Genomic DNA, 25,286 nt, shown 5'->3' with positions numbered 1-25,286 from the left:
GATCTTGCCAATCCTTTGCTTGCTAGACTAGTACAACTAAGGTCCAACAAATCCTCCAAACTCTTGTTCCACATGCAGCCTCAAAACAGACTGACCCTGCCTCTCTGAGGAGGAAGTTTGTGGATTAATGATCAACCTCCAGGCCGAGGTAGTATCTGAACCTCCATGTACAGGTTTCTTAACTCAGAATTTGTTCTACATTTAGCTGAGAATTTATCTCAGGTCACTAACGATGACTCTATACTGACTGACTGTATGTATAGCTTCAGATTTTAAAATGCATCCCCAGCACCTGACAGGAGGGAAATGAGTTGAGGGCAGGGGGGGAGCGGAGGCGGCAGCCACCACGAGCTCCGGGCTGTCAGCTGGAGGCAACCTCCCAGAGATCGTGAGCTGGGTGTGTGGGATGAGCTCAAAAATAGCACTCGTTTAACAATCCTGGGATTTTAAAGCAGTATTCTGGGGCCTCGCTCCTGGTTTGGCTCCAGAAGTCCCAGCAGGGCCAATTCCCGGGTGTTCGCCCTCGAGGAGTGACAAAATGGGAAGGCAGAGCATGACCCGTGTCCGGCACTTTGTGAGGAAACCTGCCCGCGCCTCCAGGCCCACCCCCACCGAGACAACGGTCAATTAAACTCTAATATTTCACTCGAACTTCCCCCGACCTGAGCAAGCCCAAGCCGCTCCTGCCGCTGCGGGCCCAGGCACCCGCCCCGCCGGGCTCACGCTCAGCACCGCTTCCTCCCGCTTCCTCCCGCTTCCGTGCAGTCGAGGCGGCGGATCGCGGCGCTGCCGGGGCGGGGGCGGGGGGGGGGGGGGGGGGGACGCGGGGCCCGGCCGGGCCGGGGCGGCGGCAGGAGCCCCGTTGCCCGGCAACCGCGAGGCACCTCGGGGCGGGGTAGCGCGGCGGCGCAATGACGCCATCAGAGCGCGCCGCGCGGGGAGAGGGAAGGGAGGGGGGGAGGCGAGGTGTGCGGGCCGGGACCTCTCCCCGCGGCGGTGAGTGCGGCCGAGCCGCCCCGGGCTTGGCGGCGCCGCGTTTCGGCGGGGAAGCCGCGCCGCGGGGCTGCGGGAGGCCTGTGGTGGCCGGCGCGGCGCAGGGCGGGGGCGACCCGGGCGGGGCAGGGAGGAAGAGAGGGTGGGAGAGACAGAGAGGGAGGGAGGGAGGGGCGGTGCGGCGCGGCGGGAGGGCGCCCCCTGGCGGCGCGGCGGGCGGGCCGTGACATGTGGCCGTGCTGGCTGTGCCCGCAGGTGCCGGGCGCCATGGCCCCCCCCAAGGACATCATGACCAACTCGCACGCCAAGTCCATCCTCAACGCCATGAACGCCCTGCGGAAGAGCAACACGCTCTGCGACGTCACCCTGCGCGTGGAGCACAAGGACTTCCCGGCCCACCGCATCGTCCTGGCCGCCTGCAGCGACTACTTCTGCGCCATGTTCACCAGCGAGGTCGGTGCACCCCGAGACCGCGGGCTGCCGCCGGCCCTGGGTGCTCGGCGGGTGGAGGAGGCAGGGCCGCCCAATGCTCAGGCTGCTCTCTGTCAAGCTGCTCAGCAGCTGGCCCGGGATCCCCTCATGGTGGCCCAGGATCCCCTCGTGGTGGCCCAGAGTCCCCCCGTGGTGGCACTGGGTCTCTCTGGAGCCCCTCGTGGTGGCCCAGGAGCCCCTTGTGGTGGGCCTGGAGCCCTCTGGATCATCTCCTGGTGGCCCTGGATCCCTTCGTGGTGATTGTAGGTCTCCTCATGGTGGCCCCAGAGCCCTTTATCGCGGCATGGTGGGAGTTAGAGGCTGCAGTTGAAGCCGTGGTCCTGAATCATTGTCTGCTGCATGACCAACGTGTGCACCAGCGAGCTGCCAGGCTGAGCTGGCAAACCAGAAGGCTCTGATATGTTTACTGATTTTTCTAGCAGTGGGTTATGGTTTTCATGCTTCTGGGCACCTTTCTTGTCAAGGGTACCAGCCTTGGTGCAACACTGTGAGAGCCGTTGCGTGCACCTTAGACCGGGTGGTGAATTAGAGCAGCCCTTTAAAACTGAAATGGAGGGTATTTAACTCGTGTTCTGGTCTCTGTTTTGTGCTGGCTGATCAGCTGGTACGTGTTGGGTTGTGCTGCTGCTCTTGCGAAGAGGATGCAACCTCCAGCAGTGGGGTTGGGGGGGGAGACCGTAAGCCCCTGTTGCTGTACTCGGCAAATCTCGCTTGTGAGGACCTTTGCTCTCACAGCACGTACTGTACTGACTCGCAAAACCTGCATGCTATTTTTCTGCATCACTGGCAGGTAATATTTGAGCTAAAGCTAGCACTCATACGTATTATTAAATATGAGATGCTTTGCCTGGCTTTGTCTTTCATAAGTTTGAATCCATCCTAGTGGCTTTTTTTTATGGAAGATGCTTTCTTCCCCATTAGCAGGGAGAAAAATGACTAAGTAGCTCTATGGTCCTAAAGACCTCCCTGCTAGCCCAGTAGTCCTTGCAGGAGGGAGTAATTTTCTTCTTTGTTTTATCCAGCAATGAACACTGGTAGAGCTGTCTGTGTGCCTACTTCTCTTTCTTTCCGTGCTGTGTCGGGTGAGCAGGTGTCTCAGTTTTTATAGCCCTGTGCAAAGCAACCAGGAAAAAACATATGTGGACTGACCACGTACCAATATATTTTCTGTCCATATCTTTATGAAATTTGTAAATTTGTCAGGTTTATGCTCTTTCTCTGCATAAAGGGAATGTAATTAAAAAATATACACAAAGCAAATTCAGTCCCTAGAGGCTGAACTTCTCTGTTCACCAATAGCTTCAGGGTGCACAGCAGTATAGCAGATCGTCTCTGCTTCTTTGTGTGTGTCCCTACGTTCCTGTCAATGCTTTTGACTTCCTGGACTTTATCAGGGAGCCCACAGAGATCTGATGACTCTGTGCACTACAGAACATTCTTTGTGGCTGCTAACAAAGGCTGAAGATTGGCATACTTTGGATCTGAGCTGAGATCGTCTCTCCTTTCTTCTTTATACTCTCATTTTAACTGTAACGTTGTAGCGACCTTAATTCATAGATATAATTCTTCCTAGAAAAATATGTGCATCCAGTGCCCAGTGGGCATGATTGCTCGATCTCTCACACTCCCAAGCCGCTGCTTTAAGGGTTTTTACTTCTTTTGCTTAGTTTGTATTTCTTCCAAATTTGCTTTTTTGGATGGAAACCCCAAAATGACAAACCTGCCAAGTGTCACACGCAATTACTGACTATTTGTGGGAGAGCATTCTTTCCAGGAAATGACAGCTTGGTAAGCCTCAAATTGGACCTGCTTCCTATGTGTGTCAGTGACAACTATGTTGGTGAGTGTAACGGGACAGCGTTTGGTCGCTCTCCAAACACTTGTGGGTACAGAGTGTTTTGGCCATGGCTGTTACTTGAGGGAACTCAAAATGCCGGATTGCATCATGGACTAACAGTCTCTGTGAGGGCTTCCTTTGCATTTCATCACTCGCCCCCTGCAAATCTGGGGACTGCTTGGCTAGCTGTAATGTGTGGCTTTTGTCAGACTTGGGCTACATGAGGTTTTGTTCAGAACTGATCCCTGGGTTATGCCTGGTGTCACTCATGATGTTACATCTGTGCGTGGCCAGTGTAGCACCAAGACCGTCATCAGAGATTATCATAAAGAACTGCATTTGTCAATCCCTGTGTCTTTAGTTTCCTTCCTTCTCTCACTTCTGACTTTAACATCTATTTTGAAAAGGTCTCATTCTTACTTAGTATTAATTTCTTCCCATTTTCTGTTCCTGTTTTCCTGAATGAGGAGGAGTCACTGATCACCTGTTGAACCACTGGCTTTTGACAACACTTTTCTCTGCCCCTGTGCTGCATAGTGTGGGAAAACTGAAACGCCCATCAGTTTTACCTACAGGGCTCTTCCTTTTAGTGAAAATTGAAGAGCACTTTTAGCAAATGCTCCCCTGGATCCTAGTTTTGCACTGGCATTTCTGTCTTTGTTTGGACAAGTTAGCATAACTCAGGATGTGTTAAGAGCTGATCATTGGCTCGACTAGTCTGTCTTCTCTTGGAGGGTATGTTCTAGAAATCAAAGGGCTTTTTTTCCCCTAAAACATGGAGAAATATTACTCTGAAAATAAACAACTTTGGTTTCCAGGTTCTTACATGGTCATCCTCACTGTACTGTGAACACCTTCCAGGATGCAGTGAGTCACATAGCCGTGTCGTGCCACCATTTGTTTTCCCCTACATGTGAGAAGAAATTGGAGGGATTTATTACAATACACTTTTATGTATCTGCATTAGTGAAGGCAAAACCAAGAAGTGGCCTTGGATAGAAAGTGATTCCAAAGTTTTAGACCCATTCTTCTGTGGAGTGAGTTGCATGATTTATGGGTGGAATGGGAGACAGCAACATTATGTTTCACAACAGACCTATGACCTGCAACCCCTGCCTTAAGGCTTTCAGCAGCTCAGGCATCCTGGGGTAAAACTGATGTCTCCAAGTGACTCCTCTTAACTATGGGAATGTGTTTTCCTTGATGCTCCAGTTGATTTCTGGATCTGTACTGCTGCATACTTTTTCTGAAGTGTTAGAGATGGGGTTGTATCAGGGAGTATCAATCCCTTACTGCTTTACTTCCTGTTGGTTAGCAGAACTCGATAGTAAACAACAAAGGGGACAAATTACAGGAAATTCTGACAGCAGAGCTGCAGAGTTCTGTCTCGTTCCACTAAGCACCTGTGAAAGGAAAGCTGCTTGTACTGTGTTTTGATTAGCATCATATGACATAATTTTGCATTGCTTCTGAGTCCAACGAGTGGACGTATTGATAAAAAGAGGGACTCTGTCCCAACAGCGCAGCACTAAGAACTGTGTACAGTTCTTGAACACTGCATATGCAGCTGAGAGTCCTCATGGGATGTTCAGAATCAAGTTGTCTCCACTCTGAGATTCTTCTTTAAGGTGTGATGATGAAGGTAGGATCCCAAGTAACTCTGCATCACAGCATGTGAAGTTAGTTGAAATATTTTCTTCCTTCCAAGCAATCTTAGCACGAGTAAATTCTGAGCCAAACAACAGTCACGTAGTGGACTGTAGCAGAAGTACAAGGGAAGCAGGAGGTGATCATCTCTATAAAGTTAGTGTTGTCCCCATGGTTTGTTTTTTCGTCAACAGTTTAAAGAGAGTGTGTGCATGGGTGATTATTGGATATTGGTTGTGGGGACAGAAGCTCCTTTACTAGTTCCAGGCCAATCTGTGAAGAACAGATGTCCATAGCTTCTACCTGATGCAGTGTAATCCATTACCAGGAGGTCCAGTGCCCTTGAAATCTGTCATCTTCTTATCCTCTTTCTTCTAAGTATGTATAGTCTAAATCTCCATTTGCTTGTTGGAATCATAGGAATGTTCCGACCTTTGGTGACATCTGTGTCCTTTATCCGTTGTACCAAACAGCTCAGTCTTGTTTTGGGAATGTTTGGTCTAGCCCAAGTTAGGAAGTCATTTCAGCTTCTAAAGGTGATGCATGGCCCGTCATACAGCAGGTCAGACAAGGTAATTTGCTGTTCCTTTCTGACTCTGGATGCCATAAAGTTTGTTCACTGTGTCAACAGACTTGAAGGGCTTCTTCCCTTAGATTACTTTGAGTATCACCATTACGTCCTGTGTTTCTCTTCTCTACTGTGAAGTGTATCTCTCTGCATCATAGAAATGGCTCAGTCTCAGCAGAGACATTTCTTCCCTTCTGCTGCTGTGTCATCAAATGCCTCTGTAGGAATATCCTCGACTGCTCTTATTTTCTGTACTTCTGTATCATCTTTTTCCCCAACTGTGGTAGATTCTAAGCCAAGTGATCATGCTTTGATCATGCTTTCTGTTCACTGAGTCTCTGCTCAATCTGTCTGTAACCAACTTCAGTCTCATTTTTGCAAGAAAAGTCAAGGGCTTTCATGTGAATCATGGTTGCACTGATGCTGATACTTCTTCAAAATTAAATGGGAAAAAAGGTTGGGTTTGCAGCATGCTGCACGGAGATCTTCTGCTGAGGTCCATTCATGCTGACAAGAGCTTGCAGCTATGTGCAGGGCGTGATTAGTGAGTTCCAACTGCTAGTTCCAACCGCTAGCCCGTTGTTCGTGAATCATCAGATGCTGCACCAGCAGCTTCGTGATGGATGTGTTAAACTACAAAGCTGATGCTTTGTGAAATCTCAGTTTTGTACCTATAGAGGTGCAAATTTGGTGGATTTGCAGAATTTACTGTTCCCAAAGACTGACTGTTGAGAGGGCAACATTCCTTGGAAAAAATAATTATTCCACAATGATGTATCTTAAAGGTGATAAAACAGTCAGGGGACAAAGTCAGGATTGTGTAAGTACTACAGTATGGTATGTACTATCATTTTACTTTCAAATGTTTAAGATAAACCTACATTTAACCTTTAACTCTGACATTTCTGGCCTACAAGTAGTCATTCTTTTTAGGGACCTTCACCATAAGCTTGCAGAATGGATCAGGAATTGAACAGTTAGGAAAGATTTTTATTTGGTTTTAGAGTGGAGTGGGGAGATGGGGACTCCATGTAACCTGCAGTGTTTCATACACATCCAGCCTAGGGAGGACCCCCCCCCCCCAGGCTGCTCCTAGTAGCAAAGCTTGGAGTTACTGCAGGGAGGAGAGAGTTTAGTTGTCTTGCACAAATGACACATGTAATTTCTGCTATCTCTAATCTTAGCTTGCTCATTTTACAACGCAGTTTGACTGTCCTCCCAATCCATAATGAACTTTCTCTCTTTTACTCACCTTGTAAATGAAGTGTGTGGGGAAATTCCCTCCTTCTTATTCTTTCAGTGAGCACCAGAAGGGAAAGGGCAAATCTCTGTTGAAACCTCTCTGCTGCATCACAGTTTTAAAAGCTGCTGAGCGTTGTTGGCTTTTTGATCATGTTGCTGAAAAATAAACCTTTGTCTCCCTTCTAATCTACAGCTCTCGGAGAAAGATAAACCCTATGTAGATATCCAGGGACTGACAGCTTCCACCATGGAAATCCTGCTAGACTTTGTGTATACAGAAACCGTTCATGTGACAGTAGAAAATGTCCAAGAATTGCTCCCAGCAGCGTGTCTGCTTCAGCTGAAAGGTAATTGCCAAGTGTCAGCACAAATTGCCCAGTTGCTGCTGTTTGGAGATTTGGTTTGTCTGACCTTCTGTAAAAGGAAGACAGATCGTAGGAGGCATGATATTTATAAGTGCTTATGTCAAACTTCTTCTGTTGTCTTGTGTACTGTGGTCTTATTGGTAGAAGAACTGCCTTGGGTGGAAAAAAAGATGATGAAACAGGTTATTGTTCCATGCTTTGGGCTACTGTATTTCTGCATGAGAATTCACAGGAGGAGTTGTGGGCTGTATAGCACGTTAATGTTACAGCTCAGTCAACTTATGATAATAAGCAAACCTTTGATGTCGTTTGACCTGCCATCATAGTATGTCTGGGTCGTAACAAACTGGCTGATGTCATTGTACGTGCACCTGTGGAGGTATCCCAGGCAACTATCCCAAATCCCAGGCAACTATCAAAAAGACATTGGAGATAACCTAGAAATCTGGTAGTCATATGCACTAGCATATACACTTTTTGTTTATAATCGGTGAAGCTGAGGACAACTCACATTTGAGTTTTTTCCTAGAATCAGATTTATTTAAATTCTGCTTTTAAATAGAATAGCCAGAGATCAAAACAGCCCAAACACATGGTGTACTGCTTAGTGTTTTCACATCCCTCCAAAGAAATATTTGCATGTATGTGTTTCTGTGGTGTTTTTAAGTTTGTTACTTGAGTTGGATTTTCATTATTGTTTAGAACTTTCTTTTCTGAAGCCCTTTCCAAAGCAGTGGATTGATAGTAAGCATGCAGTGCTCATTCACCCCTCCAATTTTCCGTAGGTGTGAAACAAGCTTGCTGTGAGTTTCTAGAAAGCCAGCTGGATCCATCAAATTGTTTGGGCATTCGGGATTTTGCTGAGACACACAATTGTGTTGATCTAATGCAAGCTGCAGAGGTCTTCAGCCAGAAACATTTTCCAGAGGTGGTTCAGCATGAAGAGTTTATCCTCTTAAATCAAGAAGAGGTTGAAAAGCTCATCAAGTGTGATGAAATTCAGGTAAAACCTGAAAAGTACTGTTACTGTGCAAAGCATTGAAGTAAAACATTGACACCAGTCAGAAATTAGTCCATAGGTCTAGGGTGGACTTCTCATGCAGTTCCTGAATTTGAAATTTAATTTCCAAGAAGCTGCTTCTAATTTTTTTAGTAGTGTAATCTCCATTTGATCAGTAACATATAGTTTCTGTGTAAGAATTTGTTGTCACATGAGCGTTTCCTGCAAGGAAGGCAATCACAGGCAGTTACCTCTGCAGAGTTCTTGTTCCCTTGTCTCCTCCTTTCCCTGGAGGAGCTTTCAGAGGTTACAAAGACAAGTTGTCTCAATGCCTACATTTCAGAACTATCCCCAAGACTTTAACTTCTATTTGTAGACCTTTCCATGCTACTCAGCAGCACAAGGAATGCATGTGTCATCCCAGGCATTTGGGTGTCCTCCACTTGTACAAGCAGCAGAATGCAGATGGTGCAGGGTACTCTGACTCCAGGGAGTTATATGCAGATTTTGTTCCCTTCAGGTTGGTTTCTGGAGGTTTTACTGTTTGGCTGGAACCTGTCAAATATTTTTTTCCAAATTTCCTAGGAATATCTATGTTCTTGAGAACTGAAATAAGTTGAACATTCCTTGATAATGGGGAGGGGACTTGTGGTGGGGTTTTTTTATTGAGATGGACTTTGTCAAGAGTCGATGTTTGCTTCTGTTCAAAAGAAGTGATTGAAGTGATCACTGTTCAGAGTTCACAGTAACATGAGCTCTTAGAAGCGAACCAGTGTAAGTGATATTTCTGATGGAATTCCTGAAAAGCCAATACAGGGGTAGCCAGAGGAGAATTCTTGATGTATGCCATGAAAGTCTGCCTTGAAAGTGGCCTTCAGCCAAGCCAACATCCTCTTGTTAATAAGTCTGCTTGACAAAGAGCATGCAAGATAGCAGTAAAAGACCCTGGCACAGGCCGAGATCAGCAGTGGAGAAAGGCTGAGTGTGTTTGGTGTTTAACAAGCTGCAGCTTTAATGCTGTGAGGGTTTGAGCTTGCGTGGGTTGTGGCAAGTACTGACATAACACTTCTGGACACTGAAGAGGAAATAATGAGGAACTCAAGAACGACCCAGCCAGACTAATCAGATGATCCACACAGGCAAAGTAAAATTTGTTGTGGATTGGAAGGACCGATTCAGGCCTTGCAGACACACAGTGAGGTGTGCGGTCATCGTAACACCTTCAGAAGGTGAATGAAGCAGATTGAGCGGTTCTGTGCCAGTGCAGAGGTGATGTACTGCATCAGAGGGTGATACTGTGTTTAGTGTTACTCATTGTTTATCAGAAAACAGAAACGAACAACGGAACTGTTGAATATGTCAGGGGACAGTCAATTCAGGAGGGGATAAAAGGGTGTGGGATTATTGCATTTGAGGAGGAGGTGGGGAAAATTGGAAACAATAAAGTGCTCTGCTTTCCTTTTGTGAGCTCTAATTGTCCTTCCCCTGTCATTCAGATAGAAAGAGGCCATTTCAAATTAAACTGTAACAAACATAAATCAGTGGCTTGGAAGAATTGCCTTACGTAATTAACCTCTGTGGCTCCCTGCTTCAGAACATTCTGCAACAGACAGCTTCAAACTGAACTTCAAAGTGTACAAGTCATATATTGGTGGGAAGGCTCAGTGGTCTTCTTACAGTATCTCCTTTTATCTTCATTTTTAATAACAGTTAACAGACCTCATGATAGTAAACTCATGTCTGATTTGCCTTTATGTTGGATGACCTGAAGACATGCAAAAAGAAAACCAAGCCTAAATAATATATTATAAAGCTTTTTACATTTCTTTCAGTAGTCATAGATGTCCAAAGCACCTGAGGTTCTCTGAAAGTATCAAATTTAGATGGTTTACTCAGTGTAATAATCTCTGGAAGTGGTGTAAGCACCAGCATGTGCTGGTCCTAAATGGAGAGAGCGAGAGAAACTAGTCAGAACAGTAACATTCACACTCTGGGGTTCTCCACTGTGAAATCCGGTTGTTTATAGTTTCTTAAATGTGGATTGAAATAAAAAAAACCCATAAATGTACCTGGTGTGGCTCAGGTGTTAAAGGGGCAGTGCGTGGGCATGGGGCTGCAGGGGGTTAAGCGAAACACTGCTCTGTAAAAAGGAAACATGATTCTGATCATCTTTATGCTGCTACTCTGCGTTTTGCAGGACCGTAACTCCTGCTCTGCTGAGAAGTCGGGGGAGCTGCCCTGCAAGTTACAGCCTGTCACTGGGCTCTCTCCAAAGTGGTGGATTCCAGCATCTGGCTCTGCTGCCTACCATAAAGTTTGCTTTTCTGGCACTCGTCCTGCCAATTGTTGATCCCAGCTGTAAGGAAAAAACAAATGCAGCTTTAAGGAAAAGGAAATGAGGGAGTTTCATAGTGCTTGTAAATACATCTCCTGGGATTTTCCATGACAAACTCTTACTTGAAATGCCCTGCTCTCTTGCTAGCTGTGAAGCAGTGTCAACAGCCTGGAAGTTGTCTGTTCCACAGCAGTTGCTGAAATACTATCCTGTGGTCTGATCAGTGTGTCTCTCCTCTTTCCAGGTGGACTCTGAAGAGCCGGTTTTTGAAGCAGTTATAAACTGGGTGAAGCACTCAAAAAAGGAGCGGGAAGCATCACTGCCAGAACTGCTGCAGTACGTGCGCATGCCGCTTCTCACCCCCCGCTACATCACAGATGTCATCGACACTGAGGTATCGGCAGCACGGGTCCGTGGACACGGAACAGCTGGGAGCCAGCGTGTGTGTGTGTGTGATTGCCGCGTTTGACTCCTGCTGTCCTAACAGAACATGTTGAAAGCCGCTTTCTCTGCTGATACGTTTTGATGCTGGCACTATGGAGTTGTCCCTGTTCAGCTGGAGTGCCCACTGAGAAGTAGTTTGCTGTGCCAGCAGTTACAACATCCTGCTTTTCAGCTGGGAGGGTGCCCCATCCAGAGCAATTAGCCGGTTGTCTCCTGATACGTGTGGCACCTTTGTGTTGTCATCTGTTATAGTTTCTAAGAAGCGCTTTCTGCCTTTCATTCATAAGTGCTAGCAGGCCTCCTTCGTTAGGCTGACAGCCGCTGTCACGCGATCCTAGGGAGAAAGTGGCTCCTCAGAAGTTGTTTTAGGTGCAGATGACAAGCGGGTACCTTTTGAATGAGAAGGACAGCAGCTGTGTGTGTCCAGGGCCACCACACAACTCGGAGCCTTATCTAATGCTGCTGCTCTGTGTGTGGTGTTGCAGAGGGAAACCAAAAAGCAGATGATGATAAGAGCTAGTGAAGCTTTTGCAATGGAGGTTTAATTCCAAACAAGAATTGATGCTGACCCCATGCTAGGTTTGAGAGGAAGGCACAGAGAAGTTCAAACCAGCATTCTTGTTTGATGGTGAGGTGATCGGTGGTTACTAGCCCTTGTCACCTGACAAGTGCTGAATGTGGAATGCCAGAGTTCTCTATGTACAGAAATGGCTGATTTAGCAACATTCATCTCTAACGTGATGTAGCTGCCTTTACGGATGTTCTTAAGTAAGGGCAGCTAATAGGCAGTTAAGTTGTGCCAGGGCTAAAATGTGTTTAGTCAGATTGTTATGGTCCACCTTAGACTGAAATTGAAGGTAATGTGGAAGGGACTGGTACCGAAAAAATTAGATCTGTTCCAAAACCAGCCTAAGATAGTGTGTATACACTTTCTGTATGCAGCTTTCTTACTGCACAGATGGCCTCTCCAGACTGGAGGTGACACACACTGGTGGGACATCATCATCTTGGGACAGCATGGAGTGGTGGCCCTGTGTGGTATCATCTGCTCTGAACACCCTGGCCTTCTTGCTCAAACACCAAGAACTCATAAAAATAAATCTTTACTTATTGTAGCAGCATGTAGCACCTACCACCCACAGGGAACTGAACACTGAGCATTCAGGGGAGGTTGGTCCAGGCCCTCAGCCAGGGAGGGGAATTACACGGCATTATGCAAGGAGGAGATGAGACTGTCCGTGGGCTGCAGTGCCACTTGCTTCTTTTAAAGAAGACCTCACTGCTTCTGTAATATTTTCATAGCTCCATGTCCCATGTGCACAAGGATCCAGCCAAACTGCTTTGTTGTGCAGTGCTCCTTGTTTCTTCTTTGATGGCAGGTGCATGCTGAGAGTGGATTATGTGGGGCAGGTCCAGCCAAACTGATATCGAGTGTAATTTCACTGCCAGCCTCTCGTCTCAGATGTACTTCTGCTGGCTCAAATGTAGCAGAGGTGGCTTTTCCTTAGTTTTCCAATATAATTATTTTCATTGTGGAACCTGCAGTGCCAGACTTTGCATGAGAACTGAGCCATATCTTTTCAGCTGCGGTCCAGTCTTAAGCCGTCTTTGCATTTCCTTGCGTGCAGTATTTGCACCAGGACACTACTAGCCACAGCCTGCACACAAGTCATTTTAATGCTGTCTGAACTGACAAGTGTTGGCTTTAGAACAGCTCTTATGAGGGATCTTAAAATACATTGCATGTACCCGTGACTCATGTTTTTCCTCAGCCTTTTATACGATGCAGTCTGCAGTGCAGAGACCTCGTCGATGAAGCTAAGAAATTTCACCTTCGGCCCGAGCTCCGGAGTCAGATGCAAGGACCCAGGACAAGAGCACGTCTAGGTGAGCAGCAAAGGGAGGGACACCGAGAAGTCCTGTCTGGGGCATCGACAGGTTGTATTATACATCATGTTTAGTGCCTTGTAATGGCACTGAAGTGCTTCCCAGTAGTAAGTTGTCAGTCCACAGTCCCCAGTGGTACAGAAAGGGGACTGGGGTGAAGGACAGAGGCACAGTTTTTCAGAGCACAATTGCTTAGTGTCAGCGCAGGGACTAGGTGGTTGCCTTTAATCCCAGGCCTCTGCTGTAACCATAAAACCAGTTTCCTGAGTTGTCGGTGCCTCCAGATATGTTTGTCTCAGCATGCAGCTGTCCAAGAAGTGTGGGAAGAGTTTCTTCCTGTCTAAAAAGGCAGGTATCAGTGTCAGAAGCAAAAAGAGCTGCGAGGTGAGAGACGGCTGTGTTACAGTGAAGATAAATTTTCAACAGGGAATCTTGGAGGGGAAGGCACAAGGAGGGAGATGGTGAGGTCCCTCTTTACTTTCAGAGGTCCTTCTGGGTTTTTTCTCCCTAGCCTTGTTAAGGCAAATAAATCATAGAGTCATTTAGGTTGGAAAAGCCCTTTAAGATCATCAAGTCCAACCATAAATGATTTCTTCCTTTCTTTCAGTAACTCCCACCAAGCACAGTCACTGAATTGTTGGGAAAATGCTTGGCTTAGGGCTGTAAGCACTGAGAGCAACATAAACAGGAGGACTGACCTGCAAAAGAAGGAAGAGTATTTTACTGGCTTCCTCATGACTGTGGCTGTTCCTCACCTCATGCCCCTTCTCTAATTTTCATACTCACGTCTCTGGACTGTCTCCGCCATGGCTTTATCCCGGGCGCGCTCGCAGGGTGCTGCCACTGACCACTTTTCCTGCCAGCAAATCTCCCCGCGTTCTCTCCAGGGCTGCCGCTTGTGTAGCGGAGAGGGACCCAGAAAAACCCTTCACGGCCATTTCCTGTTACTAACACTGTTTTAAGGGACAGAAAGCAGTTTATCCACTAAAGGAGGAGGGCAGATTAGGTTTGTCAGAGAGGTACATTGCTTAGACTTTTTGGCCCGAAGGGAATGTTACTATGATGTGGTTTGACCTCCAGCATGGTCCAGGCCACAGCGTGTTTTTGGGGGGAGCATCCTACATCAGTCTCAATGACATGCAGTTGAGCTCAACCTGTCATTTTAGAAAGACACATTTCATTTTGTTCTTAGTTGAAATGCTTCACCTGATAAAGGAGACATCACAAAACTTTTATTGTTTAATTATACAGGCAAAAACTGTGCACCTTATTGCTACAGCTTATCTGGATTCAGCCCTACCTTTTTCAGTTGATTCAGTACCATCTGCTACCAGCAGTGCTCTTATCCTGTGTCACTTATAAACTGTGAAGAAGTTGTGTATTAACTTTCTGTGGGATAAACTGAAACGATTGCACTTTTAGCTGTCCTACTGTACAGGAGGCTTTCCAAGTTGTTGTTGGAGCTCTTTTGTCAGACTTTCCCAGTTATTTTTGATATTATTCTCCTTCATCTGAGGTGGCAGCTGTTTTGCTTTGTGACGGACAGGGTCTTGTTAAACTTTGTTGCTCGGTGTTCAGTCGTTCTGCAATGAAAAGCTGGACAGTTCAAAACTCTAGTAAAACTCCCTGTTGCAGAAAGGGTCCAGGGGATTCAGGGGATGCTCATCTATTTTTAAAACTATGATAGAAACCTGCCATTAAGGCAATCGTTACAAGGGAAGTTAAAAGTCTCCAGGTCGCAAGTTTTATTTAACTCTTCAGGAGAAAATAAGAATAATTCAGACAATCTCAGACAAAAGAAAGTAGAGGGAAGGCAACTTTGAAATAAAATACATAAGACTTAAGAGACAATTCCTCTGAAAATACTTCATTAATTTTTCAGGCTTCAGTCAGCCTGACTTGTTTCTCAGTGAAACGGTGAACAAAGGTACCACCTGGTCTGGATGTCATTTGCGAATGAGGGGAGAATGCCCTATTTTGTGAGGAGGCTGCAGGGAGGCAGCCATCCTCCTTCAGCTTTCATGGGCTGGTATGAGGTTTGGAAAAAAAAAAAAGAAAAGAATACCAAAGAAGATGCTATCGAGCCACCTTCAGCACCTAACTTAGCCAGCTTGTCTCCTCAGAGTCCCTCTAACATGAGGAGGAACAGCACACAGCTCCTAACGCCTGAGTTGTTAGTCTTCCTGCCACGCACCCTGAAGAGTTTCTATCTTCCTCCCCACCGAGGATAGAAGGAGTTGGGGTGACTGTATCAGCGTTAGGTGCCAGCTTCAGAGTGGTGATGGAAACAGGGATTTGAGGTGACTAAGGCACCAAGGAAGGCTCTGAGATTCCTGAGGTGATTCTCTTGAGGTGGCCCTTTGGTTGTGAAGGGACTGACTTGACTTTGCTCTCCCTCTTTGCTGTAGGAGCTAATGAAGTCCTGCTTGTGATCGGCGGCTTTGGCAGCCAGCAGTCACCTATTGATGTTGTGGAGAAATACGACCCGAAAACTCAGGAGTGGAGTTTCTTGCCAGTAAGCGACCATGCTTGACCACCACTGGGTTGAACAGGCTGTGACCAAACACTGATCCTGTGGCATCAGCTATATAACGTTCCGCCGTGGGCTGTCTTTTGCATTCTGCTTAGAATTTCTGCCATAAATTCTTTAGAGTTGCTGAGGTTTACATAGCGAATGCTGAAACCATTTCACGTTTGTAGATTTGCTAAGTAAGCTTTGTGTAAGAGGTGGTTGTCATATTTCTAGTCAGATGAGCCTACAGAGACCCACATCTTTGTTGTGGGAGTGAGAGCTATCATTTTTCTTATTGAAGAGGTGTTAAGCTTTAAGGTTAGTGATGATAATTGAAATGTCAATAGGAATAGTATAACCAGTCCTGCTTTCAGCCAGGCTGCATGATGTCTCTGGTTTCATTGTTTTTGAGCATAACAGGAGATAGTAAGGAAGAGAATTCCTGCACTGAGGACTATTTCTACGCAAATTTAAAATCACCTCTATCTGTGTGAAATGGTGGAGAACTGCCTTTTCTTTAATATTGCTAATCACAGAAGACCCTGTATCACCTGGTGTCCCAAAATTCTGTTCTTTTTTTGGAGGCTTAAAGCTTCAGGTATTTTCACCAGATATTCCGAGCCTCCACATTTTCCCATTAACAGTCTCTGCAGGGAGCCAGTGGGAGGCACGCAAACCCCCGAGATGCATCAAAGATTCAGTAGCGGCATAAGATAAATGGCATTTAATGCAAAATATTTGAGTGCAGAGAGGTCTGGCCATGAGAAGAGAGCATGGTAGAGACAGAGTACAGGCAAAGAAAGGCAGACGGAGTCGTTAGAGCATTATTTTAGCCAGACCTGTATCCGTTAAATCAAGAGCAGCAAAAGAGGGTGGAAGAAGAGCGGTTGGTCTCCATCGTGTTATTTCCTCTCCTTGACCTTTTTATTCTTTTTACTGTTTTAGAGCATCACCCGTAAGAGGCGCTACGTTGCTACAGTGTCCCTGCATGATCGGATCTATGTGATTGGGGGCTACGACGGTCGCTCTCGTCTCAGCTCGGTGGAATGCTTGGATTATACATCAGATGAGGATGGTATCTGGTACTCCGTGGCTCCGATGAACGTACGGCGAGGCCTGGCGGGAGCCACAACCCTTGGAGGTATGTCCTGCTCGCTGTACGGACGGGGCAGTACAGCCTGTTCAGTCCTCGCCCTGAAATGCCCTGAGCTGGTATGTGCAGAGTGGGATGGCTCCGAGGGAGGAGGTGAGTCTGAAATTCTGTCTTATCATCATTTGGATGTAGAAATGGAAAACTTGCCCACGTATCCTGAGAGGAGCTCTGCCTCCGCTTCATTCTTACAGCATGTGTCTGTGCATTGAGGGAAAGGAACTCTGTGAGGGATTATGAAGTGGGAAGCTCTCGGGGTGGTGACAGTGTTGTGTATTACTGAGCACAGGACCCCAAGTACAGCAATAACCATCCGGCACTGGAGAGAGGCTGAAACTGGAGCATGTGCAGAGAAGGATTCTCAGGACAGACTTGGAAAACTACTTTACTGAGCAAACCAGAGCACTTCAGCTTGCTTACGCTGGCAACGCAAAGGCCGAGAGGGGATATGATTGTTCTCTAGGAGTATAACTTGGCATGAGAAGGAAATGGGCAATATAAGAATTGAATAAGAACGAATGGTTATAAACAGGCCAGGAAAAATTTGGTGTGGAATGAGAGGATGTTTTCTAGCCATTAAAATAGCAGTTACTCTAATGAATATTCGGTGCTTTAATGCTTATATTAGAATGTCTTCTTAATAATTAATATTGGTTAAATATTATTTATTTAGATTGATAATCTATTCTCTTAATAGATTATTTTCTTAATGAAAATTCTGTTTAAAATGCAGTTGCTTTGAAGATGACAGACTTGTGAAAGCGTTGCATAAATTAGGTTATTCAGTATAAGGGACTGATCTTGATGGTCCAGACGTGTCTTTTGGATCTTCTTTCCTTTTGCTACCTGTGTGTTTACTACCTTGTAAACATTTACTTCGGGATGCTAGTGATAGGCAGGGTTTGGGCAAGGCAGTGTTTCAGTAGGTTCTGCAGCACGAAAAAAATAACTGGGTGCACATGTTCTCTTTCATCCATCAGCATGAAGCAGATTTAAGGGCCAGATGGGTTTTATGTTTGTTTAGTTTGTTGGGTCTGTGAGCAGGCTAATGCAGTGAGCTAGGGTGAGGACTCTGGGTTTGTCTTGGCTTCAGATGTGCCAAGATCTGTAATTGTTTCTGTATTTTGCAGTCCACGTTGTAGGCTTGCTCTGTTTGTGAGGGCTTTCTTGCTCCATGTGCATGCTCAATACTTGGCTTGCTGAGTCCAACTTCTGTCTAACGTTGCAGACATGATCTATGTTTCCGGTGGGTTTGATGGAAGCCGACGTCACACCAGTATGGAACGATACGACCCGAACATTGATCAGTGGAGTATGCTGGGAGACATGCAGACGGCACGGGAAGGAGCAGGGCTTGTTGTAGCTAATGGAGTTATCTACTGCCTCGGTAGGTGCCCTTAGGACCTCTAAGTATTCTGCAAATACATGCTCTTTATAGAAATGACAGTGCAGACACTGTCTGTGGGGAGCACCAACTATGTCATGTCCAGGTTAGAAGAGAAGATTTAAGCTCACTGCGGTGGGCGCCGCACAGCTCTGCCAGCAACTGCAGCCTGTTCTCACCATTCCCATCGCGATGGAGCTGCCACATACCTACAGTAAACACTGTCACAAACAGCTTGGACGCAATCAGCCTACAGCTGAGGGACGGCCGAAGCGCGGGGGATGAGCAGTGCCTGCTGAGGTTTGCAGGGACTAGGCAGTGGCTAAGAAGCCCTAGAGATGAAGCAAGTAGCCACAGGACAGAGGGTGCATCTGCTTCACACAAAGCAGTGTTGGCTGTAGTGCTCCAGAAATGTGTCCCGAGCTGTATGTGTTCCGGCTCCTTTCTGTAGCAGTCGTTTCATTTTCAGAGACCTACACCAGCCGTGAATACGGTGAGAGTGCTTGAGGGCAAATCACTCTGAAGACTTCAGTAAGCTTGTCCTGTTGATAGACTTTCTGGGCCCCAGAAGAGGCAGGTCCAGCACTGTACCCACATTTGTTGCAGTCCTGTTCCGGGAAGTCACAGATATTGGACGCTGGTTTATGGGTTGTGCTTCCGTCTCCCAAATTCCTCTTCCTCATGCTGTCCCACGAGGCAGATGCTAGCACGCTGCTCCTTTGCTGAAGCTGCACAATAAGATTTCTTGGTATCCTCTCGTGAAACAGCTCTTTGAGACATCCCTGCCTACTCTGAGTAGCCTCACAGCATCAGCTGGTGGCTGCAGTACACAGACCCTGAGCCAGCACCAGGCCTGGAAGCCGTACACCTGCTTTAGTGGGACGACATCAACATTGGCATCAGCGTGCTCAGAGGCCACTTTGGGCAGTGCGGTGCTAACCTGGTTGTACTGGTTTGGAGAGATGATGCTCTCCCAGCACAGCCCTGCACAGTGCAGGGCAGAGCTTGCTCTGAGCTGGCTCCAGTCTGACACTGTGAGCTGCAGAGATCCTCTTTGTTCTGCCGGCCCAGGCGCGCTGTGAGTTGTGCTGATTGCAGTGCAGCGCTGTACTGAGGATGAACCAGACATGTTAGTGCTCTCTACGCAGAAAACATTTTCTGGAAGTCAGACCCATGGTTTGCTCCTGTATTTTGTTTCAGGTGGCTATGATGGGCTGAACATACTGAATTCTGTAGAGAGGTATGATCCCCACACTGGACACTGGACGAATGTCACCCCAATGGCCACTAAGCGCTCAGGTAAGAGCCCACAGTGCCTTGAGGTCAAAACGTTTTGTGCTGCGCTGAGGAAGCAGTCACTGCTGGCTTGTCCTGCTGCCCTGGAGGATGTTGACTGGCCCCAGTGAGTGGTTTGGCTCACTGGGATGATTTTAGGACACGCTGACCTAACTCCCCAAGAGAAAGATTTATTTTCCCATGCCTGATGTCTCCATCCCATGCCAAAATGTGTAGAGAGGAATGTTTGGGGGGGTTTATAGGTTACAGGGAGGGAGAGGAAGTCCTGTGTGACTTCCATAACTAGGAACAGCACACAGCTTGGAGAAAAGCTAGCAAGGAACAAACCGCAGACCGTAGTGCAAGATAATGGGACAGTTTGCGAAGTTGGTGCTTGTCAGCTGCGCAGGACATGGCAAAGGCAGGAGTGCTCTGGCAGACCCTCCTTCACCTGCACTCTGGCTCCTGGGGCAGCACTAACACAGAGAGCAGCGCTGCCAGAGCGGTGTCATGCTGCAACAGGCTAACGCTAATGACTTGAAACACAGTGCAGCAACATTAATTACCCGCCACCAATTTAGTTTCTTTCCTGCTTGGCGCCCTATCTGAGCTTTACGTTTGGCAGCTGTATCTAGGAGAAAAATATAGTTCAAATCCCACTTTTGGAGTAACTCTCTGTCTCAGCTCTCCTTCATTTCTTGAAGGAGTTCCTGTGGCGCTTGTGCAGCTCCTGCGTGCTCAAATGTTGGCCCTCGGCTCTTACGCTGTGCCTCAGGCCACCTCCCCCAGATCTTCATGGCCAGGCTGGCCAGCAGCCGTAGCCTTGCTCAGCCCATCTGGATGGGCAGGATGCTCGGGGTCTCTACAGCTTTGTGGTTCTCGATAGAGTAGTTCTGCTGTGCTTACAGGCCCTTTTTGAAATCCCTTTTGAAGTTGCTTTTTCTCTAGTTCTTTCAATAAATGTCCTTTACAATTAGCCTAGGCACATTCCTTCTGTTTGTTCTCTGCTGCAATGGTCTCATTTAGGTACAAGTGCTGGTTACGCAATTAAAACTGGTCTCTGTTCTAAAAACATTTAAGCTCTCTTGTGCCTGCAGTGGCCTTCACCAAAACCCCAAGCTTTAAATATTTACTCCTGTGACAGGGCTATTCCTGTTAAGTGTGGGTTGGAAAGTATTTCCCATATGCCAAGAATAGATTTGATGTAGAAGTTGATCGCTTTCCGCATCCAGGAAGACCCCACATACAAACACGCGATAAAATCTGTGGGTATTCCTACATCAGAGGCAACATGCGAGACCTATCCGTGGATCTCTAGAAAGCTTAAGGATGAGACGGCTTTCCCCTAGGGGTCTGTTGTATGCACCAGAGAAGATGGCTTCTGGCAAGACCAAAAGCAAAGGGTTCAAGGGGAAAGCCTTTTATAGGAAGCATTTCCCAGGCCCATCCTAGCCTTCCACAAGACTCAGAGGCTTTTGGTAGCAGTGGCTCCACCCGTGGAGCAGGCTCCTCAGTGCCACCAGCAAGCAGGAATGTTGTGAGGCTCTTGGCCACCACTGGCTCAGCCTGGTTCCCTCCTCAGTGCTGTGACCTGGAGCACTGAAGTCTGAAATGGGGATGTGCCCAAGAATATTTTTTGGCCCAGGTTTTTGTGCTGCCATGCTGTGGTACAAACACCCCGAACTACTAGTAGCTTAGATACCAGTTGCACTTCCAACCTCCATGCTGGTACCAGTTCCAGTCCATCCATCCGGATGACCTCGGACCCTGTAGGACTTCTTTTGCCCCAAGGCTTTGACACACTTTATAGAACTGTCTGTATGCGAGTCTTTGCATTCCAAGAAAGACCAGGATTAAAAGTAATCTTGCCTTTATTCACAGAGATTGTCGCTGCCTTCTTTCTCTTCATCTCTTAGGACAAATTCTGGAGGCAGGCCACCCCTCAGAAATCATGGCCATATTGCACTGCTAGACCCAACCTCCCTGATTAGGCCTTGGTCTGGTCTCTCTTCTCAGCCAAAGTCTTCCTCACTGAAGCTATCAGAGACGCCATCGGGGCAGCCTGGCCATTCCCAGTGGTTTTGGTGCTCTCGGCAAGGACAGACAGTGAAAGTGAGGTTGGGTTTAGTGGAACAGAAAGTCTCTTCTACCCTGTTTGCAGAAGAAACAAATTGAACCCTGCCCAGGAGCTGCAGGGTAGCTGGCTTGTTTCCTTCGGGATATTCATCAGTGCAGCATGTTGATGGTAACAGCGACAAGGTTCACTCTGCTTTCGAGATGCAGCTTGAAACAGCAGCAGCTGTTGGCAAATGCACCTAAGGCCACTACGTGCATTGTTATCTTACTGCGTTCTTTGGTGCTTTACCTGAAGGGGGCTGCAGATGAGGAACAGAGGCTGGTAGAGGTTTATTTTCTGCTGTTGTCATAAATTCCCAGTTGGGCCAACTGTATTAGTGACTGCTTTTACTGGGGCAGGTGAGAACAGCTGTTCAGACAGATGCTTTGGCCACTTATGCGTCTGTGACTGTGCAGTGGACAGCCGTTTTCATTTCCCTGGTCAAAGATTTCATTTCCCAATGTCAAAGAAATCCCTCCTCCAGCTCCCCATGGAGCAGCATCATTCTCCTTGTAGCAGCCAGGGGCTGGGTGACACCAGGGAGCCAGAAACATTGGAGAAACCTGTCTCTGTGGTGACAGAGTCCCAGCCGGCTACCCGCCAGCAGAGCGAGTCTTGTGCCGGTCTGTTCAGGGGCTCGGGTTGTCTTTCAGCCAAGGAGAACATCTCGTGGTGCTGCTGCCCTGGCTGCAGTGTTGCTCAGTCCCCCTTATGCCAGAGATTCAGCAGCATTCGGTAGAGTTACAGGTTTTCATCTATCGTATTGGAGACAACGACAACAGAAGACACTGGGTTGTGACAGCTCTGTTGTGGGAGATACAAGCATAAGGAAGTGTCCCCTGCAGAGGGAGGACCTGACCTAGTTCAGCCGTGTTCGAGCAAGCCCCTGCACGGTGCTGACTCTGTCGCTCACGGGTGTAACCGTGCTGCCTTCTCTCTCTCCAGGGGCTGGCGTGGCTCTGCTGAATGACCATATTTATGTGGTCGGTGGGTTTGATGGGACGGCACATCTCTCCTCCGTGGAAGCCTATAATATTCGCACTGATTCCTGGACAACTGTAACAAGCATGACAACCCCCCGCTGCTACGTGGGGGCCACCGTGCTGCGGGGAAGGCTGTATGCGATCGCTGGGTAAGCGGCTGCCCTGGGCTGGCGAGGGAGATGCCCTGCGTGTCTGTTTCCTGGAACAAGTGAGTCTAGGTGACGCAGCCTGCTGCCCTGTTTCAGGTGGCCTCTCCTCACATTTACATTTCAAGCTTTATGAGAGGAGGCAGCCCACAGGGTCACTGTGCCCACCCTAAATAGGCAGTGTGGTGGTCCAGGGCCGAGACAGGCAGGAGAGCAGCAAAAGGGAGCCTGATGCAGTGGTTTTATTTCAGGCCGCTCCTGCTGTACACCCTCCCAGGAAGCACTCTGAACGCCTCAGCCTCTTCCTTCAGCGGCGTCCCTCACCTGTCACTTTCTGTCCTTGCAGATACGATGGCAACTCACTGCTGAGCAGCATCGAGTGCTATGATCCCATCATTGACAACTGGGAAGTGGTAACCTCCCTGGGAATGCAGCGCTGTGACGCTGGAGTCTGCGTCCTTCGGGAGAAGTGATCTGGAGGGAACTTACAAAGAACATCATCCTAAAAAGTCTCGGCTGGTGGAAGAGTCCCAAGTGATTTGCAGTGACTGTTCTTGAGAGTTGTGGATGCTGTGGAAATAGGCACCAGAACAGCAGCTTTCTGTGCTGCTTTTGATAGAGCATGTGCATAAACGTATTCTCTCAGCAGTCATTTGAAATCGGGGGCTCTGTGTGAAGCTGGAGAAAGGTGGTGAAGTGGGTCAGGAGAAGCTACGTTCTCTGCTGTTCCTGTGGCTCAGTCTATCGGCAGAGCAGAGATGCCCCAGCCTTGGCGTCAGCCAGCCTGGTGAATGCTTCCAAGGACATGTACATACAACTGGGTGGTCTCTTCAGTCACTGCAGGACCGCACAGGTCCTCCGGTTGCTCTCAGCCATGTGGATGTGTGAGGGTGAATCCAGCTGCTCTTATGTTCCAGCTTCAAATCATCTTGTACATACTGAATGTTGAAACATGCTCCTCAAGCGCACAGCAGTGCAGAGCCAAATTGAGTGAGCATGTATAAAGGGGTCCTGCACTGTAGCTGCGTCTGCAGGTTCCTCACAGGTCTGCACACAAAAGGAGTCGCAGATTAAAGCTGTCAACTACTGAGACCCAAAAGCCTGAGGCTGCAGGGGGAAAAGCTCATTGCCTCGTGTAGAAGCAGGTCTGCAGCATTTGTGCTCTGATCAGAGGGCTCAGCAAGGTTCATCACATCGTATTTCCCTCAAAAAGCTTGACAGACCCAGCTGCAAAGCGCCGCAGTTTCTGGCAGCAGGAGCCTTGCTGTGATGCAGCGGTGCCTTTGCTCCCACCCCTGTGGGGAGGTCGCCTTGCAGAGGCTGAGGCCCTGAAAGCAGGGACACACTTGCTCCTGTCCACGTAGATCTTGCTGGTGAGCGACTGGGGTTCGTCCCTGGACAGACCTCTGTCCGACGCACCCACGTCAGCTTTTCAGTCAAGTTCATTGTGTTGATTTTCGATTTATCTAGGATTTTTCTGCTTCCAGGGCCATTTTGGAGTGACATCCAGGCTTCCGTTTTGCCCTTTTGTTCTCGGCTGTTTATTCCCCTGCCTTGTAACTCCACACCCTCTTACACTAGCTATCCTTCGCCTGCCCCGTGAACCCCGAGTGAGAGCTTCATCGCTGGCTCGCTAGCGCACTCTCTCCTCAGCATGTCTCCTGCCTTGCTGTGTTTGTGGGAGCACGGGCTCTCCTCTGCCGTCAGCTTGGCCCCCGCAGTGCCTGGGCTCTGTGTAGTGCTGCTCGTTGAGCTTACTGCTGACTCCTTGCTTGGGGGACAGGGTGGGATCAGGGACGTGGTAGCATGACTTAATTATGCACTTTCAGCCAATGCTCTGACCTTCTGCGTTTGTTTCTATCACACAAGTGTTCTGTGGTTTTGTTTCCTATGTTTATTTTTTAATGAAAATATAAAGAATAAAATATTTCCTGAGCCAGTGGGAATTTCACTTCTGTTCTCTACCCTGAAGGCATTTGTCTGACTACTGGGTGGTGGGTTCTGTACAACCCCATGTTAGGCCAGGCAGCCACCTTCAGCTGTGCCTCTGCCCTGCCGCTTCGGCGTGGTAGTAAAAAACAACTGCTGAGATCCACGGCACAAAAACCTGTCAGGCCTGGAGGACTTGCTAACTGGGGCTGACTTCGTTGCAAGATCTGCTTGAGAAGAGTGTGGCAGCAGAGAGGAGGAAGAGGCCGCAATAATACTGTTATAATAGAGCCCGCAGTTGTGAAAAATAACAGCTCCTTTGTCCACTGTGGAAACGTGGGATGAATGGAGCCCAGTATTGATTCGTCTGTCGATGGTGTAGCTAAGAAATACCTCTCCCAAACCTTCTGTTGATTTCAAGGTAAACTGCAGCGTCCTGCCCAGCAGCCTTCGATGACTGGATGTGCTCCCCACTGCCTGGTCCCCCCCAAACACCTCAGCCGTTACTCTGGATTTCAGGTAACCTCTCCTGACCCATCTCCCTCAGCATGAACAACTCTATCACTCTTCAGCCAGCGAGAAGTATGTGAGGAACCAAAAAGGTAAAAGGCCCCGTTTGGGAGAATACAGTAGTCACAAGGAAGCACTCACTGATTTCATACATCATTTGTCTTATCCTGAGCACCTCTGACGCTGGCAGGGAGACAGGCACATGGAGGGGGAGCTTCCAGGCTCCGCTACAGAACCTGGAGCCGCCAGTAGCTCCTTTCCCTTCCCTGATCAGCCTGAGGGGGGATTTGGCTCCAGAAGCGACCAGTGCTGAAAAAAGCCTGTGGCCAGTGTGTGGCTCTGCTGCAGCTCAGCAGACTGAAGCACCAGCATCAGAACTGGGTCACAGCAGGACATGACCTCATACAATGGCCAGCAGACTCCATCACTGCCTTGCCGGGACAAGATATACTGAAGGGTATGAAGAGGAAT

The 25,286-nt window shown here is 47.9% G+C and overlaps 1 protein-coding gene across 1 annotated transcript; it reads left to right on the top strand.

The window, feature by feature from the left end:
* Positions 1-911: 911 nt before the first annotated feature.
* KLHL12 (kelch like family member 12) lies at positions 912-24,315 on the top strand. The gene is given in 13 exon segments (XM_075775723.1): positions 912-950; positions 952-996; positions 1,249-1,446; positions 6,973-7,126; positions 7,930-8,147; positions 10,724-10,873; positions 12,696-12,810; positions 15,219-15,325; positions 16,268-16,463; positions 17,701-17,859; positions 19,057-19,155; positions 22,193-22,379; positions 22,723-24,315. Coding segments are annotated over 13 exon segments (1,794 nt in total). The 3' UTR covers positions 22,850-24,315.
* Positions 24,316-25,286: the final 971 nt, after the last annotated feature.

The sequence above is a fragment of the Balearica regulorum genome, chromosome 25 (genome assembly GCF_011004875.1).
Source record: "Balearica regulorum gibbericeps isolate bBalReg1 chromosome 25, bBalReg1.pri, whole genome shotgun sequence".
In the NCBI taxonomy this organism is placed as follows: Eukaryota; Metazoa; Chordata; class Aves; order Gruiformes; family Gruidae; genus Balearica; species Balearica regulorum.
This window is presented reverse-complemented; position numbering and strand designations above follow the sequence as displayed.